Raw genomic sequence first — 11464 nt, 5'->3', positions numbered from 1 at the left:
AAACTTCGGAGCAGAGCCTGCGGCTGGACTCTGGGGATGTGGACATATGTGACACACCAAGAGCGAGGCACCCAACAAAAGCATAACAGAGAAACAGGAACTGGGTTGTCCTAGGGGTTTCTTTAACTCCCTACTACTGAGGGGAATCCTTTTTGTCATCTGTATCATTACAGACATACTTGATGACAGGTATTTTGAAATCAATTGTCAAAATAATTGAAAATGACATGATTATATTGTGTTTTGACAAATAAAATATGCAAAATTTTAATTTTTTGGTGCAGAATTCCCCCAGGAATACATTTTCCTCTGAAGTATCTGATATTGACCAGAGTTGGAAACAGGATACCAGAGTACATGGACCTCACCTCTGATCCACTATAGCATTCTGCTGTTGCTATACTCTGATAACAAATTGATTAATTTTAGAGGGCCTAAACAGAGTGGAAGCACTCCTTCTTACAGAAACTCTGCATGGAAAGTTGCAACATTTTTGTTTAACCCAAAGATCGTCAGCAAAGGAACTGGTCATTTTCATTACAGGTGTAACTGACTATTGGCTTAAGGAAACAAAGTTGATTTGAAAACTGAGAGCAAGCCGAAATTTACACTTTCCCAAATTTACTGCAATAAGCACATAACATTTTTAATGCTCTAACAATACAAGCTCTATGTTTGCATAGCAAAAAACAGTACAAATATTGGATTTTGTTTTAAAAAAGGGATATCTGATAGTTAGGAGACAAGAAAAGCAACTGTTCCCACCTCAGCTGTTACTTTCCCACCTGCACTCCCATCACCTGTCTTTAACTTGGTTACTCTGAACCACTTGTCAGATGGCTGTACAACGATGACCACCATGCTGGATTAAACTGATTTATTGTACACTTGTAAGACAATGAAAGCTACCAATATGGTGAATTATTAAATAAGACCAAACAATTAATAAACATAAGCACATTTGCACATCATAGGAAGATCATAGGTCTGATTTCAGGGGTGGTTTGTTTGGTTCCCTCTCAGGTTTTATTTAGTCATGGATACTTGTAGGTAAGACTGGAAGGAAGCAGCACCTCTGCTGAGCACAGAATCAATGCAGAGGTCGGGTCACTCCTATAAATGCTTTTGTTTGTTTTTTCATTTTAATGCCAAGGGTGATCCCAACCACTTCCAGGCAAGGAACTTATTACACAAGAGCAGCTACCTGGAGGTAACAGCATCCGGATCCAGTTATATAAATAATAATGTTTCTGCAACATCTGCTCTCTCCTTCCTTTCTTCAAAAAGGAATGTACCCATCTTTTAATTTTCTAAGATATTTTACACTTTATCACTGCAATGCAGCCACCTCTGGGGTAGAGTGATAAGCAAGTAGTAAATAGCAACAGCGTGGGAAGAGAGAATTTTGAACACCACTAGCCAAACCCCCATCCTGACAGTGGCAGGGGACCTTTACTGGTCCACAGATCAGAGAAGACTTAAAACCCACACCACAAAGCAACTCAAGTTTGTTTGAAAGACAGTCAAGTATACATTTCCAGGCTTCAGACCAGAGATGGGCAAACTACAGCCCGCAGGCCACATCCAGCCCACGGGACCGTCCTACCCAGCCCTTGAGCTCCCGGCTGGGAAGACTAGCCCCCGGCCCCTCCCCTGCTCTGGGCGGCAGGGCAGGCTCCAGCCAGGCAGCTGCGAGCTCCTGCCGCTCTGACCGGCATGGTGGGGGGGGGGGGTTGGAGAAGGGGCAGGGGGTCCCAGGGGGGGGCAGTCAGGGGGGTTGGATAGGCATGGGAGTCCCAGGGGGCCTGTCAGGGGGCAAGGGTGTGGATAGGGGCCGGGGCAGTCAGGGAACAGGGAGCAGGTGGGGTCATGGGAGGGAGGTTAGGGGCAGGGGGTCCCAGGAGGGGGCAGGCAGGGGACAAAGGGGGGGGGTTGGATGGTTCGATGGTTCTGCGGGGGGCAGTCAGGGGACAGGAAGTAGGAGTGGGCAGATAGGGGGCAGCAGCCTTCCCTACCCAGCCTTCCATAGAGTTTTGCAACCCCAATATGGCCCTCGGGTCAAAAAGTGTGCCCACCCCTGCTTTAGACCGATCTTGAGCTGATCCAGAGGTTTCAACATAATATGGAATTGGATCATTCAGCCATCTCTCCAAAATTCTTCCTGCTGTCCCTTATGATCAAGAGTGTGCACTAGTACTCTGTCAGGTATTTAAAAGTCAACAGAATGAGAACACCAAAGTACATTCTCTTGCTATTATATGCAAAGGACCACTTAACTATTGGAGAGGTGGCTGCACCTATGCTCATATTTTTCTTCACGTTTCCTACCACTGCACATGTAACTTCTGTCTTCATCCTCAGGAATGATGGGAGTACTATAGGATACAGTGGCTGCTGGCATTTCTAGGTGACAGAATGGTTAAAAGAACATTGGTTTGTCTATGCCAGTGGTTCTCAACCAGGGTTACGTGTACCCCTGGTGGTACACAGAGGTCTTCCAAGGGGTACAGCAACTCATCTAGATATTTACCTAGTTTTACAACAGGCTACATAAAAAGCACTAGCGAAGTCAGCACAAACTAATATTTTATACAATGACTTATTTATACTGCTCTATAAACTATACACTGAAATGTAAAGACAATATTTATATTCCAATTGAGTTATTTTATAATTATATGGTAAAAATGAGAAAGTCAGCAATTTTTCAGTAATACTCTGCTGTGACACTTGTGCATTTTTAAGCCTGATTTTGTAAGCATGTAGTTTTTGAGTGAGGTGAAACTAGGGGTATGCAAGACAGACCCCTAAAAGGAGTACAGTAGTCTGAAAAGGTTGAGAGCCACAGTCTATGCTACCTACACGCCCCACTGTTGCTAGCACTGATGATAGGGTAACCATAGGATACTTGAAGGGAAAAAAGCTAATAGAAAAGTCTCTCTCTTGATCTAAGTGTCCTGCCCAGGAGGCTTGGGCAGGCTGCAGTTCCCAGGTTTGCTGGCCCCGCTTAGTCACATGGTGCAGCCAAACCTCCTCCCTGCACAGCAGCTGCCAGAAGAGGCAGAAGCAAAAGCTGGGAGCTGCAGGGAGGAGCTGCTGCTTTGCAGGAAGGGAGACTTAAGTAAGGAGGGGGTGAGGCCTGCTACGGGGGAGCATGACTCGAGTTGTTCTGGGACAGCCAAACCTTTAAATTGTGCCCCCCTCCCCCCCCCACACACACTATCAGCAGGTATAAGTCATCTCTGCCTGGCAGGATGGTAATGAAACTGCGGAGTAGAGCCTGCAGCTGGACTCTGGGGATGTGGACATTTGGGCCGGGAGGTGCCCCACCATTGGACTCAGGAGGGGAGGGGATGTGGGTGTCTGGCTCCACGGCTCCCTCTTCCTGCCAGCATCCTCTACTTAGGAATTTGAAATATGCTAACTATATGGGGGGAGGGCAAAAAAACAAGAACCAACTAAAAGATTGGAGGGGCTGAGTTTTCCCCTGGCATGTGTGAGGCACCCAACAAAAGCATCACAGAGAAACTGGAACTGAGTTGTCCTAGGGTTTCTTTAACTCCCTACTACTGAGGGGAATCCTTTTTGTCATCTGTATCATTACAGACATACTTGATGACAGGTATTTTGAAATCAATTACCAAAATAATTGAAAATGGCATGATTATATTGTGTTTTGACAAATAAAATATGCAGAATTTTAATTTTTTGGTGCAAAATTCCCCCAGGAATACATTTTCCTCTGAAGTGTCTGATATTGACCAGAGTTGGAAACAGGATACCAGAGTACATGGACCTCACCTCTGATCCACTATGGCATTCTGCTGTTGCTATACTCTGATAAAAAACTGATTAATTTTAGAGGGCTTAAACAGTCAGAATGGAAGCACTCCTTCTTACAGAAACTCTACATGGAAAGTTGCAACGTTTTTGTTTAACCGAAAGATCGTCAGCAGAGGAACTGGTCATTTTTATTACGGATGTAACTGACTATTGGCTTAAGGAAACAAAGTTGATTTGAAAACAGAGCGAGCCGAAATTTACACTTTCCCAAATTTACTGCAATAAGCATGTAACATTTTTAATGCTCGAACAATACAAGCTCTATGTTTGCATAGCAAAAAAACACTACAAATATTGGATTTTTCTTTTTAAAAAGGGATATCTAATAGTTAGGAGACAAGAAAAGCAACTGTTCCCACCTCAGCTGTTACTTTCCCTCCTGCACTCTCATCACCTATCTTTAACTTGGTTACTCTGAGCCACTTGTCAGATGGCTGTACAAGGATGACCACCATGTTGGATTAAACTGGTTTATTGTACACTTTAAGACAATGAAGGCTACCAAAATGGTGAATTATTAAATAAGACCAAACAATTAATAAACATAAGCACATTTGCACACCATAGGAAGTTACATTTCCCCTACCCTCCAACAAACTCTGCTTTCTTCTATCCAACCATGGATCTCTTTCTTCCTCTTAGTCGTACTTCATCCAGCTTTTTGATCACAGGGCTTGATTTTTTAGATGTAGTCGAGTACTTCTTCAGCAGGGCTTCAAACAGAGTGTCTGTGTTTGGATGAGTACTCAGAAAAGCTTTCTCCAAAACATACAAATCTACTCCTTTATCCTCAGGAAGACCAGAAATAAAACTCAGTCCAAAATCTATCAGCACCAGGTCCAGCTCTTCTACTGGTGGTCGCAAAAGCATGTTGGAAGTTGTAAGATCTCCATGGATAAGATCATCATCATGCATTCGTGCCAAAACCTCACCTATCTTTTCTGCTAAGAGAAAGAGGTTGCTGGTATCATTTCCACTTTGCTGTACAGAAGTTATATAATCCCGAACTGTAGTTGATCCTGCGATATCTTCAAGATATATACAGTTGGAGACATAATCCACAAAGTAAACCACTGGTGCAGAAATCCCTATTAAAAAAAGAGTTGATGAAATGCTAGCCTTTAGCTTTAAGAATGTTCAGCTTGCTTTATGATATTCAAAATTTACAATTACATAAATCAAATGCACCCTTAGAAGTTTACAACACTATCCTGGAATTGGGACAGAAGCTCAAAATCCTGACCCCTAGTGGGCACTGACAAGCCCAAGTTTAGCAGCGTTGAGCTTTACTGCCCTGCCTAGCGCCTGGTTTACATTTAGGGCTTGTCTACATTACCCGCTGGATCGACGGGCAGCAATCGATCTAGCAGGGGTCAATTTATTGCGTCTAGTCTAGACACAATAAATCAACTGCCGAGCGCTCTCCCGTCAACTCTGGTACTCCACCAGGGCGAGAGGTGCAGGCAGAGCCGATGGGAGAGCGTCAGCCGTCGATTTACCGCAGTGAAGACACCACAGTAAGTAGATCTAAGTACGTCAACTTCAGCTACATTATTCATAGCTGAAGTTGTGTACCTTAGATAAATCCCTCCCCCCAGTGTAGACCAGGCTTTAGAATATAGTTCTGTCGACCTATGATGCTCAGATGTGTGAAAAATCCACACCCAACAACCATAGCTATGCCAGCCTAACCCACTGCATAAAACACAGCTAGGTCGACAGAAAAATGCTTCCATCCACCTACCTACTGTCACTCAGGGAGGTGGTTTTCCAATAGCCACACACACAAAAAAACCCACACAACCCTTCCATCACTTTAGAATGGGATTGCACCACAGGATTATGGCAACATGGCTACGGCACTGTAGCTATGCCACTGGATCCCCCATAACGTAGACAAACTCTAAATTTCAACTCCTGAAATTTCATTATCTATCCTTAAATCCCCCCTGCACTTTCAGTGGAATACAGAATTAAGCACTCTTCCTCTCCTACCAAAACACATTTGTCTGGCAGATGCAAAATATATGCTAGGATTTTGTCCTAGGCATGGCAGCATTTTGAGCAGATCCTGAGCAAGTACAATAAATCAGAAAGATGACAAAGACACACACACCAGTTATTTGCTCTTTGTGAGAAGAAAAAATTACCACACAAGCATCTTGAAATTGCAGATGAAGATAAATATCACACTGTTTTAATGGGGTCAACAGAGCTATCTTAGACTTGCTGGGGCTCGGGGCCAAAGCCGAAAGCTCAAGCCTGAGGGCTTCAGCCCTGGGCAGTGAGGGTCAGGCTTTAGCTTCACCCCTGTGCAGCAGGGCTCAGGTTACAGGCACTCTGCCTGGGGCTGAAGCCCTCAGGCTTCGGCTTTATGTCCCCTGTCTGGGGTGGTGGGGCTCGGGCTCTGGCCCCTCCAGCCCGGGCAGTGGGCTCGAGCAGGCTCAGGCTTCAGCCCCACGTCCTGGGGTTGTGTAGTAATTTTTGTTGTCAGAAGCGGTGTTGGATCATATTAAAGTAGTTCTGTATTAAAATCACAAATGAGTTTGATTCCCCATAGTTTAAATTCCGGGGTATTACTAATTAAGAGGTCTCTTGGTTTTTGGTACTGTTTCTCTCCCTCTATGTGTGAAACTTGCAAGCTACTAATTGTCTTAGTACATTCTAAGACAGAGTCCGTTCTCAAAGCAATTCACAGAGAGAGAGACTCAAAGCAATACTCTAACAACAGAAACAGCACCCAGAGACTCCCCGGCCTTTTGTTGTATTAACAATTGTGATTAAAATAGAGATAGAGGATGTATGTGGATGGATGCTTGGTGTGGATAATAACTGAATGATCAGGGAGGTGCCAGCCTAAGAATCCAGTGTCCATCGGCTGAAGAAGGCGTCAAGTAGAAATAACCAGAGGACCCCCGGAGGGCAGACTGGAATCCACCCAACAGCCTCAAGAATGGGAGAACCAAAGAACAAGATAACATCTAGCAGCCCCGCCATCAGGAATGTGCTATCTGCTGATTGATTCAGCAACAGCATGATGAAGCAATTCCCATAGACTGGCATAGGAAGAAATTCCTATAAAAATAGACTCTAAAAAGTGAGAACTTTGGGGTCTGATTCTGCAAACCAACTTCCAGGAGCATCAGATGAGCATCTGACAAGGCCCTGCTCCCTCCTCATGTCCAGCCCACCTGGCCAGTGGCTTGGCATGAGCAACTCTAAGGCTGGTAACTATGATAACAACCTTGCAGAACCTGTGTGTGTGTGTTTGTATGAATGAATGTGTGAATAAATATGAGATTGAATGGAATGTTATAGCTATAACTAACTGCTTACTATGATTCTTTCTGTATTCACAATAAATGTGGTATTTTGACTTTTTCCCTTTAATAAGATCCTGCTGGTTTTTATTTTATTGGTATAACAGGGGGTGGTAGTGCAATGAAGTTTGAGAACCCCTGCATTAGTGGATGGTGCTCTGAAGGTCAAGGGTTTATCTCCCTGCTTCACTTTTGCCCCACTGTAATTTAGGCTGTCCCTATTATCTATCCAAGAGCTTGTCTACACTTGAAAGTTATTTCAGAGTAAGATAAAGTGTGAATTTAGGGCACAACAGCTTCCAGAATAGCTTCTTGTGTTGACACTACTTCAGAATATGGGCATGTCTACACTACAGCAACACAACTACAGTGCTGTAGCGCTATACACTAGAGGCTTCCAACGGTAACAGAAGGGATTTTTCTATCCCTGTAGGTAAGTCACCTCCCAGCCCGGGTAGCTAGGTCAAGGGAAGCATTCTTCTGTCAACCTAGCCACATTTACACTGGAGGTCAGGTTGGAATAGCTACTACACTCAGAGGTGTGAACTTCTTCCTACTTCCGGGCAACAAAGATATGTCACTCTACATTTTAACAGGTTTCAGAGTAACAGCCGTGTTAGTCTGTATTCGTAAAAAGAAAAAAGAAAAAAGAAAAGGAGGACTTGTGGCACCTTAGAGACTAACCAGTTTATTTGAGCATGAGCTTTCGTGAGCTACAGCTCACTTCATCGGATGCATAGCATATTGTGGAAACTGCAGAAGTCTTCTTCTCCCCGCCCTACAAGCAACCCCCATCTCACCATAGACTCACCCCCCCAGCACACCCACCCCAGAGCCCCCCTCCACCCCTGAGCTAAGACCCCCCCGACCCACCCCTAGAGCCCCCCTCTGCCCCTAGGCTGAGCCCGCCCTCCCATTTTCAGAGAGTCCCCCAGACCCACCCTGCAGAGCCCCCTTCTAGCCCCCCATCTCTCAGCCCCACCTGCCCGGCGGCAGCGCAGCAAGGAGCGGGCCTCCTGCGCCGTCCGCCGCCGGCTCAGCCGCTCCTCCAGCGCCGGGTGCCGGTAGCGCTTGGGGAAGCGGAGCTTGACCACAGCCAGCCGGCCCAGGAACTGTCCCCGGTAGAGCCGCGCCTCGGCCCCCTGCTGCACCAGCTGCAACCCCTGCAGCGGCGGGAGGGACACCGCGCTCGCTCCCGCCTCCCCTCCCCCGTCGGCCATGATGGATGGGGCCCGTACGCTACCGGCGTACGTCAGCTCCGCGGCCGGCGTAACCTGCGTGAGGGGGAAGGAGCACGACACCGCCCCCTCCGTACCACGTGACTTACCGCGGCCCTCGGGAAGCTTCGGGCTCGGCTCCCGGAAACAGCCGAACCGCCCAGGAGAGCGTTAAAGGGCGGAGACTGTAGCTCCGCCAGTCAGCCCGCGGCTCCTGCGCGTTACACCGGCCTACGAGGCAGCCCGCAAACCCAGACCGGCACCGCCCCGCTCCTCCCCTCCCCGTGTATCGCCCTGCTCCCTGTAGCGCCTTCGTCGCATATCTTCCTGCCCCTCTATACCGCCCTCGCCATGTATCGCCCCGCTCCTCTATACCGCCCTCGCCATGTATCGCCCCGCCCCTCTATAACGCCCTCACTGTGTATCACCCGTCCCCATACCGCTCTTCCCGTGTATTGCCCCGCCCCTCTACACCGCCCTCCCCGTGTATCTCGCCACCCACATACCTCCCTCCTCGTGGATCGCCCTTGCCATGTATTGACCCAACCCCTACCTCCCTCCTCATGTTCACTCCACCCCTCTATAACGCCCTCACTGTGTATCACCCCGCCCCATGCCGCTCTTCCCGTGTATCACCCAGTCCCTCTATACCACCCTCTCCCCTCTACAGGCCCTCCAGGCAGCACTATCCAATCCTGTCACTCCACCCCCTCTATACTGCCCTCCCTCTATGAATCACCCCGCCCCTCTATATTACTGCTTCTCCCGTCTATAGGTCCCTCTTGCCCTCTCAGATCTAGGCATGCCAGGCGTATAGTTTTCGACTGGAACACCCAGTTGAAAACGGACCCTGGCGGCTCCGGTCAGCAGCTCAGCAGGGGCCCAGGGCTACCGCAGGCTCCCTGCTTGCCCTAGTACCGTGCAGCTCCTGGAAGCGGCTGCCAGGTCCTTGCGGCCCCTCACATGGGGGTGGCCACAGAGGCTCCGCACGCTGCCCCCACCTCACTGCCAGCTCCGCAGATCCCATTGGCCGGAAACCGCGACCAATGGAAGCTGCGGGCATGAGGGCAGCACGCCGAGCCTCCCTAGCCGCCCATGTGTCTAGGGGCTGCACAGACCTGGCGGTCACTTCTGAGAGCCATGGTAAGCACCATTGGGACCCCGCAACCCAAATTCCTCCTGGCCCCCAACCTCCTGTCTCCTGAGGATAGGGGAGAGCAAGCAACAGAGGGAGCAGGGATGGAGCGAGCAGGGTGGGGCCTCAGAGAAGGGGCAGGGCAGGGGTGTTTGGTTTTGTGTGATTAGAAAGTTGGCAACCCTACTCAGGTCTATCACTCCACCCCTCAATACAACCCTCTTGCCACAGATCACACCATCCCCTGTATAATGCCCTCTGGCTATGTATCACCCAGCCCCTCTATACTACCCTCCTATCATGTATTACCCTATCCTGTCTATACCACCTTCTCGCACCCTGTACTGCCTTCTCTCTGTGTGCCCTCTCTATATTTCCTCCTTTCACTATATACCTCCTCGTTCCCCACTACACCCTGCTTCCCCCTTCTCTATGCTCCACTCAGTAAATAGTATATAACTAATATGTGATGGATCATCACTCCGGTTGCCTCCCCTTGTAAGAAGCTGCCCTTTGGCCTTATCCCCCTGAGAATGAAACTTCCTTTAACTTCTGCTGCTGCCACTGCAGGAATGGGACTCAGGAACTCAGAGCACTCTGCAGCTGCTGAGCTGCCAGCAAAGCTGGGGCACTGCCTGCATCTCTGCTGTCCCATCCCATCAGGAATAAAAGCGTGGTGCCTGCACCTTCCCCCATGCTCCCTGCCAGGACCCTGACCCCCAGCGCCTCACTGAAGTCACCATGAGCAGGAGAGCTCTTGGATGCGATATGCAGAAGAGCATGCCAGGAAGTGTGTGCACAAAGGAATGAATTATTCTGTACAGAACGGAGAGCCTTGCTACCAGCTGCTGATTGGGACCCGCAATAGAGAGTAAATGAGCGCTAGGATTAGTCATTCCAAGTGCTGGCAGCATGCTCCATGCTTCGCAAGGCACAGACAAGAAGCCGGTTCCTACCCCTAGAGCTTACAGTTCTTCAAGGCGCAGTCCTGCTGCACTACCCCAGCAGGGAACTCCGGAAGGCAGAATGCCACCCAGAGGTCTCCAACCTGTAGTAGGGGAAGTAGCCCTGCTGCTATACTGTTTTCTGAGGTGCATGAATTCCAGTGTGTGCCGAGTTATTGCCCTGGCTCCTTCCCACACACTTGGAGCTCTTCTGTGCCCACAGGAGAGCACGGTGGTCCCTGCACTCCCCAGAGCACAGGGAAAACAGCTCTGCCAGGCTCTCCTATGGGCTATGCAAAGAGGAAGGAAGGCTCCTGCTCACCCTGAGCCTTCCAACTGCTCACCAGCATGAAGGCCAGGCTCTATCCAGCCTTACATTAATAGAATGTGACCGGGGCAGCAGGTTTGGAGAATTTTTGGTGGTGCCCAGAATGGTTCCAAATAGTCTCCCCCACCCCCCACGCACACACACACACACCTGCCTAAGGCTCTGGGAGGGGGGTTGGGTGCAGGCTCTGTGAAGGAGTTTGTATGCTGGGTGCAGACTCTGAGCTGGGGTAGGGGTACAGGAGCGGGTGCAGATTCTGGGAGGGTGTTTGGGTTCAGGAGGGGGTTTGGGGTGCAGGCTCTAGGAGAGAGTTTGGGTGCAGGCTCTGAGCTGAGACAGGGTGTTGGGGTGCAGGAGGTGGTTTGGGTGCTCAGAGCCCACACCCAGCTGGGACAGAGGGTGCAGGGTGTGGGGCTGGGCCAGGGATGAGGAGTTTGGGGTGCAGCAGGCAGGCTGCCCTGGGCCTGGGGGCCAGAGAGGACAACTCCCCCCAGCCTCCTCCCCGCCAGCAGCAGTGAGCTCCAGGGGAGGGGGGCCCCTCCCTCCCTGGCCTGACACTCACCCAAGCCACCCCGGCTGCTGCTCAGGAGGTCCAGCCAGGATAAACCCCTGCTCCCACAGAGTTGACTTGGAGTCAGCTGCCAGGGTGTGGGGGCTGCCATGCGCTCCTTCCCTCC

At 49.4% G+C, this 11464-nt stretch overlaps 1 protein-coding gene across 2 annotated transcripts; it reads right to left on the bottom strand.

Annotated features, from left to right (window-relative positions):
• Positions 1 to 1935: 1935 nt before the first annotated feature.
• TP53RK (TP53 regulating kinase) lies at positions 1936 to 11464 on the bottom strand. Of its 2 annotated transcripts, none has more exons than XM_074969641.1 (2): positions 11350 to 11464; positions 1936 to 4931 (listed from the first exon to the last, which is right to left on the bottom strand). In XM_074969641.1, exons 1-2 carry the CDS (start codon positions 11447 to 11449, stop codon positions 4453 to 4455), a joined length of 579 nt encoding a protein of 192 aa, XP_074825742.1. In that variant the 5' UTR covers positions 11450 to 11464; the 3' UTR covers positions 1936 to 4452. The 2 variants fall into 2 exon arrangements, with proteins under 2 accessions (XP_074825742.1, XP_074825741.1); XM_074969640.1 differs by lacking the exon at positions 11350 to 11464 and adding an exon at positions 8146 to 8423.

The sequence above is a fragment of the Natator depressus genome, chromosome 13 (genome assembly GCF_965152275.1).
Source record: "Natator depressus isolate rNatDep1 chromosome 13, rNatDep2.hap1, whole genome shotgun sequence".
Classification (NCBI taxonomy): domain Eukaryota; kingdom Metazoa; phylum Chordata; order Testudines; family Cheloniidae; genus Natator; species Natator depressus.
The sequence above is the reverse complement of the archived record's forward strand: the minus strand, read 5'-3'. Positions and strand labels throughout refer to the sequence as shown.